Here is a 9,239-nt window from a genome sequence, read left to right on the forward strand (position 1 = left end):
ATTAGAGACTTTGCTTGGAAAAGGCCTTTTCTCTCCTCCCACACCTTCCACTGGCTCCTGCCTGCCGGAAGAGGATGAGTCAGCTTGCCCAACCCCCTGGGAGGTGGGCCCAGGCAGGGCGGGACAAGGCCACCAGAGGCACTTAATTCAGGGCAGAAAAGCAGAAGTGACAGTTCTGGTCACTTCTGGAGGACGGAATTTCCCCCACTTCCTCTCCACTTACCTTCGCTGCCTGTGCCCGCCTGCCCAGATCCACTGCTGTTCAGGGAGCATGAGGGCCCCCCGGGAGATAGCTGAGCATCTCGTCAGGACCGGGTAGGTCTGGGGACTTGGACACTGGGGGCCACAGGCAAGAAAACAGTCAGTGGTCAGGCCTGATGGGTATGAGCTAGGTCTCAGTCTCTGCCATTCCCTGGCTGTGTGACCTTGGGTAAATCCTCACCTCTTTGAGCCTCAGTTTCCCCATCTGTGAAATGGGAGTAATAATAATGTCTACGAGACTGTTGTGAGCATTGAATGAGAAAACGCATGCTTAGGGCTTGCCATCGTGCTCGGCTCAGAGTAAGCACCCAACGAATGGCAGCTGGTTCCTTAGCATTTACAACATTCAGCACAGACCTTGGCACCCAGTATGACTTAGAATTGGTTTTCCATTCCAATATCATTCAAATGATTAGCTATCATTTTAACAGCTACCATGTTTCAAATATGAAGTATACAGTAGAAGGGAGTTTAGTCCCAAATTCAAATGTCAGCGGGACTGGGAAGACCATAATTCATCACCTCTGACCTCAAGTGGGTCCTCAGTGCCGCCCAGCATGTGTACAACTTCCTGAGTTCATTTACTCTCCCACTTTCCTGGCCACCTATGTTATAGCTTCTTCTTCGCCTTCAAATTTCCATCATCTCCTCTAGCATCCTCACCATCAGTGCTGATCTGCCTTCCTGCTACCCTGAACGAACAGAAGCAAACGTGCTACAGTACACAGATATTTATGGAGCACCCACAATACATCAGACACTATTCTAGGTACTTAGGATTTATCAGTGATCCAAAGAGACAAAGTCCCTGCCCTGGTGGAATTGAGGCTCTAGTGACAGGTATTAGCTGACATGGTACTTCGTATGTGCCATGACCCTATGAGGTACCACTTTTATGCACCATTTTACAGATGAGAAAACTGAGGCACAAAGAGGTTAATAAGCTTGACCAAGGTCACACAGATGGTGAGTGATGAAGCAGAGATTTGAACCCAAGCAGTCTGGAGGTCACGCCCTTAACTATTGCTCTGTTCTGTGTATACTGGTTGATACCGGTACATAAGTACGCACACCTTACCTGTCCATTCACCATCACCTGTAACCATTTCCTGTGCCTTCCCACCTGCTACTAAGGATGAACAGCCCCTGCTCCTTTCTAAGACCAGCCCCAGCTTCCATGCTCTCAATCTCACCCATGCCATTCACTGAAGAACATCACACCAGCGAGCCTCCCTTCATCAATGTCTCCCCTCTTGATTGGATCCCCCATCTGCAAACATGCTCAAGTTCCTCCATCTTAAATGAACTTGGCTCCATTTCCCATATCAACTACTACACCATTTCTCTGCACCTTTACTGCAAAAATGACCTGAAACCGTTGTCTGCACTCGTGCCTCATGTTCTTCTCCATCCAGCCTCCCTTGGGTCCACTCTAGTGAACAAGCCACCCAGCTGCCCTTGTGCAGGTCACCAGTGACTTCCACGTGGCTAAATCCAATGGTCATTGCTCAGCTCTCATCTTTCTTGACGCATCAGCAGCACTTGACACGTTTGCTCACTCCCTTTGTCTTGAAACATTTCATTGACTTGGCTTCCCAAGCTCCACAGTGCCTGGTTTCTTGGTCTCCTGTGCTGGTTCCTCCTCATCTCCCAACCTGTGAACCATGGAGTGCCACTAAGCTCTGTCCTCGGAGCTCTCTCCTTCTCGTCAGCACACTGTCTTAAGGAATCTCATCTACCCCATGGCTTTAAATGCCGTCTATCAATCCACAACTCCCAGCTTTATATCTCCAGCCTGCTCTCTCCTCTGAATTCCAGATTGTTTCCAATCACACATTCAGCAGCTCTGCCAAATGGCAAAATTGACACCTCAAATTTCTGACTGCCAGCTGAATTCTTCCTCTCCTTCCTCCACTCAAACCTGTTTCAACCACAGATTTCCCATCTCAGGAAACAACACCTCAGTGCTTTCAGCTGCTCAGACACAAAACCTCATTGTCATCCTGAACCTCCCTCTTTCTCTCACACTCACAACCAATCAGTCTGCCAATCATGTTGGCTCTTCCAGCAAAACGTATCCAGAGCCCAACCTCTTCTTACTATTCCTATGCTATCACTCTTCCATGGAAGCTCTATGAGGCCAGGAATTCTCCTCTGTTTTATCCATTCCTGTTTCTCCAACGGCTAGCACATAATAGTTGCTTAATAAATATTTGTTGAATGAATAAATAAGACTACAATAGAGGAGAAAAGTTCCTCAGAGATCAACTGGTCCACTCTTCCCATCCTCTAAATTATAGAGGAGACACTGAGATCCATAAAGAAGGAGTGTCCAGGGTCACACTGAGCTGACCAAGACTATGAATTCAAGTGAAAAAGCATCTCTCCCCATTTCTCTCTCTCTCATCCTCTCTCTTTCATTTGTGCTTCTCTCTCCATGACTCTTTCATTCCCTTGCACTAGTTGCCCTCACAAGACACACGCAGCCCAGGTATTCATCCTCTCATCCTCAGGAACTGCATGGAAACTAGTTCTTCCCTGACAACTCAGTGAGAATAATCCTGGGGAAGGCTCTGATTGGCTCAGCTTAGGTCATGTGGGTTTGGGGTGGGTTACTCTGATTGGCCCACCTGGGAGGAGTGCCCACCACTGTGGCTAAAGGGGTGGAGCCTGTTGGCAGTTGGCGAGTTTGTAGGGCAGGGGCATTGGGCAGACACACAATGCCCCAACCCTCCTGATAGAGGCTCCCCCTATTTCCTTGTGTGCAGGTGGAGATTCTGGTACCTGGGGCTCCACAAGGCCCTTGCCCTGCTGCAGGCCGCCTGGGTTGCCTTCTCCCAGCCTGTCCCAGCCAGCTGTGGCCAGCTGCTGACCCAGCTCCTCCTGTGTGGTTCCCTGGCCATTGCTGCCGCGGGTCTGACCTACCATGGGCTGGTGTCCCTGCTGCTTTATCCTCTAGGGCCCTCGGCCATGGTGGCCACTGTCTGTGGCCTCCTGGCCTTCCTGGGCCTGGGACTGGTGCCCCCTGCCCGCTGTCTGTTTGCACTCAGCGTGCCCACCCTGGGCACGGAGCAGGGCCGCCGCCTGCTCCTATCCTGGAGTACCGCCACCCTGGCCATTGTCGTGGTCCCCAACATCTTGGCCAACATGCACGCGGCTGGGCAGGTGCTGAGGTGTGTCACGGAGGGCTCCCTGGAGAGTCTGCTCAACACCACTCACCAGCTGCACAGAGCCTCCCAGGCTCTGGGCCCTTACGGCCAAGCAGGCAGCCAGGGCCTGACGCTCCAGGCCCAGGGCGATGGCTCCTCCTTCCGGCTCCACATGTTCAGGGTCACTCAGCAGGTCCTGGAGGACTTCTCCGGCCTGGAGTCCTTGGCCCAGGTGGCAGCACTGGGGACCCAGCGGGCAGTCACGGGGCTCTTTATGCTGGGCCTCCTGGTGGATTCAGCCTGGTACCTCCATCAGTACCTGACTGACCTGCAGTTTGATAACATCTATGCTACCTGGCAGCTGGCTCAGCAGCTGGCAGAGGTTGGGGCCACGCACCTGGTGGCCTCCCCACCAGCCTGGCTGCTGTGGGCAGCCCGGCCAAGGCTGTCCCAGGGGGAGCTGCTGAGTTGTCTCCTAAGGCTGGGGCTGCTTACCCTGCTCCTGATGGCCACAGCTGTGACAGTGGCCATGGACCACGTGGCCTTTCTCCTGGCACAGGCAGCCGTGGGCTGGGCTCAGGAGCTTCCCGCTGTGCCCGTCACGCTCACCATCAAATATGATGTAAGTGCCGTGACAGGAAGGTGGGAATAGAGTCATTTCCTTGAGGGAAAGGATAGGGTTTGTTAAACCCTTGACTCAAAATTGAATTTTACTTGCCTTCAAGTCGTGGTCCTTGGATACGCTGTGGGATCCAGGGGCTTTGGCAGATGAACCATGTAATTCTCACGACAGCCTGAGGCAGTGGCTTCTGTTTTCACTCCTTATCACAGGTGAGGATACTGATACCCAGAGATATTAAAATAATTTGCCCCCAAGGCCACTCTTCACACGTCGCAGCATATCCCAGCCTCGTTTTTCTCACTCGTACAAACTGGATCAATCCTCCTTACCCTGCAAGGTTACTGTGAGTCTTAAAATGTGGTAGAAGTATCTAGTCGGCTCCATGCCACATGGGAGATGTTTAATAAATAGTGACTATTATTAATAGCTCACATCTGTAGATAACAGACTGGAGGAAGCCTTAGGAACAGCCCACGGGCCAATCCTGCCAGCTTCCTGTTTTTATAAATTGAGTTTTATTGGACTCAAATTAGCCATGACTTTGTCTACATATTGTCTGTGGCTACTCTACAAAGTTGAATGATTGCAACAGGGATTGTATGGCCTGCAAAGCCTAAAATATTTACTATTTTAATGGTAATATATATTTACCATCTATTTACTGTTGGAAAAAAGTATGATCTCATCAAGTTTTGGGGGTTTTAATCTTTTCTTTGGCCACAGATCTTTTTCTTTTTAATGGTGAGATCTCACACAAAAGTCCATTGCGTAAAACATGCCAAAGTGTCAGACCCTGAGTTAATAATATTAATAACTAATATTTGCTGAGCACTTATTATATATCTACTAGGAAAGTGTTCTTCAAACTGAATGAGATCAATTTAATCAATTTAGGGAGTCATGGTCGCTGTTTTTTTTTTAATGGATAGAATAGGCTAGAAATGTATTTCAGAGTATATCATAGGTGATGCGGGATGTATTGTTCTATGAAAATTTTCTTCATAAAATGCATTTCTTACTGTCAGTCACAGTAAAGAAACATGTCAGGCAATGTGCTAAGTGTGTCACCTGATTTTCTGTACTTCATCAAATCTAAGATGCATTTTCTGCAAGTCACATCATCATTCTATGCATCGTTAGATAAGAAAAGGCTGCCACTTAAACCATGACACAATGCCTTCTTATCATTTAGAATTTTAATTATATTCATATAAAACAGTTCACTGATCATTTAACATAGATTTATTTTATCATTTTTCTCATGGATAACAAGAAAAATAGTGAAGTAGTTTTGTGAAGCTTTTCCTAAAACCTCCCATTCAAGCCTGACTCTTTGGAATGACTCTGGCTGAGTTGTCAGTGTCTGGTTTTTCACCTGGTCCTGTTCTCTGTGCCTTCGAGAGAGAGCAATGGTGATGCTCCACTATGTTTCCCAGCATTTTCTTCCAGACTGTGGACACTCAGTCCACAGGTTTTGCTGCTGGCACCCTCTGACCAGAAAGCATGTTACCAGTCATATTGATTTGAAGACACACCTTCATCACAAAGATGTGAAAATGTGGAAAAAAAAAAAAAGAATCCCAGAACTGATGAAATAAAATAGTTCATTTAATTGCCACTGTGATCCTGTAAGACAGGAATTACTATCACCACTGACTTACCGATGGAGACACCGGGGCTCAGAGAAGTTAGTGAACTTGCCCCAATTCATCCAGCCTGTAATTGCAGTACCACGGCTGCACTGTGACTCTGGTGGGCCCTTCTGTGGATGCCTTTCTCCAGAAAAAATATTAATGATTGCATTGGTATAATGACAAATATATTAATATTATATGGTAAAACATATTCTTCAACTTAAAAGTTTGGTTTTTAATTCTCATTTTAAAAGAAAATAAAACATTTTCATAGGCCCCTAAAAGTACTGTGGGTCCCCAGCACTGTGCTTTATGGGGAAGATGTCCGTGGGCAGAGCCAGGATCCAATCCAAGAAGTCCGGTGTCGAAGTTCAAACGGTTAACCTCTGACCTCCCTGCTTCTCTAGACCCCATCCTTCTCGTTCCAACATGCCCCATGGAAACTGTAGGGCCTAATACTTAGGAGCAGGATATTGGGACCCACCCTTGCTGGGACTGACTCCTGGGTGGGCTGCATGTAACCCATGGTGTGACCATAGATTCCCGTCTTTTTTTTTTTTTTTTTTTGGTACGCGGGCCTCTCACTGCTGTGGCCTCTCCCGTTGTGGAGCACAGGCTCCGGACGCGCAGGCTCAGCGGCCATGGCTCACGGGCCCAGCTGCTCCGCGGCATGTGGGATCCTCCCGGACGGGGGCACGAACACGTGTCCCCTGCATCGGCAGGTGGACTCTCAACCACTGCGCCACAAGGGAAGCCCAGGTTCCTGGCTTTTAAATGAGGCTCCTCATGGACTCATCCTCATAAAATTGTGCTTACTTGATGGACTAGAACATCTGAAGTTTCACTAAGGGCTCAGAAAAGAGTAAATGCCCTTAAGCATGAATTGGTTTTCTCTAAAGCGTTCCCTGCAAAAGTAATAACAATATAAATAGCATTTGTATGGTGCTTTTCATTCGTCAAAAAGCCTGTTTCAGATTCCTGATCTCAGCCGACCCTCGTCAAAACGGGCAGATTTTGCGCCCATTTTGCAGATGAGGACAGGGAAAGTTGGACCCATCCAGACCCACAAGCATCCGGATGTGGTGGGGGACAGGGAACGGCTGGGGTGTCTGTCTGCTGACTTGGCCTTTTTCTCCTTTTTGAAGGCTGCATACACCATCCTGGGCTTCATCCCTTTCCTCTTCAACCAGCCGCCTCCGGAGAGCCCCTTCCTCTCTGCCCACAACTCCTTCCAGTGGGAGCTGCGCTTCGTCGCCCCTGGCTGCCCGCTGCTGCCCCCCCGGCGCCCGCACACAGCCGCCCACCTGGCTGCAGGCGCCCTGCAGCTCGTCGCTTGCTCCACGGTCCTCCTGGAGACCTACGCCCGTCGCCTGAGGCACAGCATAGCTGCCTCCTTCTTCACGACCCAGGAGGCAAGGAGGGTCCGCCACCTTCATGCCCGGCTCCAGCGAAGATATGACAGGCACCGAGGCCAGCCGCTGGCCCCGGGCACTCCACAGGGCTCCTGAAACCTGGGCGGGCAGCAAGCACCTAGAACGGCTAGACAGACCTGCTGGATACCTGGCAGGACAGAGAGCAGTGGCGCCGAGAGGAAAGCGCTTTGGAGTTGCCCAGACCTGAGTGGTAACCTTGGCCCTTCTGCGAGCTCCCCTGTGTGACCTTGGGTAGGTCGCTTCACCTCTCTGAGCCTTGGTTTCTATATCTGCATAAGGACTGCGTAACAACAATTAGTGTGACCTACTTTGCACACGGGAATGTGTTAAGGGTGGAATATTGGGCAGGAAAGGCCTAGATAAACAGAAAAGGACGATGCGAAGTGAAGACAGGGTTCCTCCGGCCGGCGCCAGGTGTCTGTCCAGGCTTCCGTCTGCATAGGCTGCTGTACCTGGTAGATGGAGACTTTGCACCCTGACTGTGTCTAAACGCCCCTGGAACTTATTTATATGTTTCTGAATCATCTGAACTTATTTATAGTCAGTAAAATTTTCTTGATTTTATAAATAAATGTATTTATTAAATTCTAAATTAGATTGTTATTCCTTTGCTTCAAATTCCTTCAGGGTTTTCCCATCTAGGGTTGCCAAGTTTAGCAAATAAAAATACAGGCCACCTGGTCCAATTTGAATTTCAGATAAACAACGGATATGGGTTTGGTATAAGTATGTCCCGAGGCTACTTACACGAAACCCATATTTGTTGTTTATCTGAAATTCAAATTGATGGGTAATCCGTATTTTATGGCAACTCCATCCCTATGGAAGTTACAATAAAATCGCACCTCCTTACCCTGTGGGCTTGGTGTTCCCTGTTTTTCCCTCCAGGTCGTTCTCTGCCTTTCTCTCACCTGCTCTCTTTCCCAGGAGTCTGACATTTGTGGTTCTATCACCCTGGTTCCCTTGACCTCTGACTCCTGGTTGGGCTCAGCCAATGGGAGGCACTGGCAGGTGATTTAAAGTGGGAAGGGAGAGAGCGGTCAGGCTGTTCATCCCTGTGGCTTTCTGGGCACTTATTTGGCAAAGGCCACGTTCCACGCTCTGGGTGACCTTGCTCCCACCGCTACGGTTCCCCCTGCGATCCAGAGAGGCACAGCTTCCATCTACCAGGTACAGGTCTCTGGGGGTGTCACTATCATTCCCTTAACCAAGTCCCCACCTCTTTGCCTTCATTAAGTTCTCTTTAGGGAATTCCCTGGCGGTCCAGTGGTTAAGACTCCGTGCTTCCACTGCAGGGGGGCGCAGGTTCAATCCCTGGTCAGGGAACTAAGATCCTGCATGCTGTAAGGCCAAAAGAAAAACAAACAAAAAAAACAAAACCTGTCTGTCGTTATCCCTTTGAGAGCTCTTTCCTGGGTCACAACACCTTGACTGAGCCAGCCTCTTCCTCCCTCGCTATGCCCTGGCCGCATGGACTTAAGCTCCTCAGAGGCTGGTTTGCACCTCGGGGCAATGGCCTTGCTATTCCCACATCCTGGGACACTCTTCCTTCAAGTCTCGGCATGGCCGGCTTCTTTGCATCATTTGGGCATTAGCTCAAATGTCACCTCCTCAGAGAAGCCTTCCCTGATTATTCTACCTAAAACTGTCCCATCCCGCCTAGTTCTACTCTATCACAGGAGTCAGCAAGCTCCAATCTGTGGGCCAAATCGGGCTTGTTTCCATGAATAGAGTTTTATTGGACCATTGCCACACCTATTAGTTTAAGTATTGTCTCTGACTTCTTTTGCTCTGATGGGAAATTTGAGTAGTCGAGACATGGCCTAGAAAATCTGAAATATTTACTATCTGGCTCTTTAAATAAAATGTTTGCTGACCGCTGATCTATCATATTAAGTTGTTTTACCATCTTTATACATACCCGTATCAATATCCTTCATTCCATATGCATTTGTATGTTTAGCTGCCTCCTTTTTTTGTTTACTTGCTGGTGTGTTTCATGTCATCCCCACAAACATGTAAATCCCATGCTATCTGTCTGGTCCTCCACAGTTTTCCTAGCATCTAAAGCAGAACCTGAGCAAGGACTCAGTAACAATTAGTTGAACAGCCAGATATCTGGAGGTAGAATTGCTCTCTC

At 48.9% G+C, this 9,239-nt stretch overlaps 1 protein-coding gene across 1 annotated transcript; it reads left to right on the plus strand.

Annotated features, from left to right (window-relative positions):
- Positions 1–233: 233 nt before the first annotated feature.
- OCSTAMP (osteoclast stimulatory transmembrane protein) lies at positions 234–7,590 on the plus strand. Its single transcript, XM_082644959.1, is given in 6 exon segments — positions 234–315; positions 3,030–4,032; positions 6,812–7,164; positions 7,166–7,229; positions 7,232–7,312; positions 7,315–7,590. Coding segments are annotated over 6 exon segments (1,689 nt in total). The 5' UTR covers positions 234–271; the 3' UTR covers positions 7,459–7,590.
- The last annotated feature ends 1,649 nt before the right edge of the window (positions 7,591–9,239 follow it).

This window comes from Mesoplodon mirus (genome assembly GCF_964341445.2).
Source record: "Mesoplodon mirus genome assembly, chromosome: 15".
NCBI classification, from domain to species: Eukaryota; Metazoa; Chordata; class Mammalia; order Artiodactyla; family Ziphiidae; genus Mesoplodon; species Mesoplodon mirus.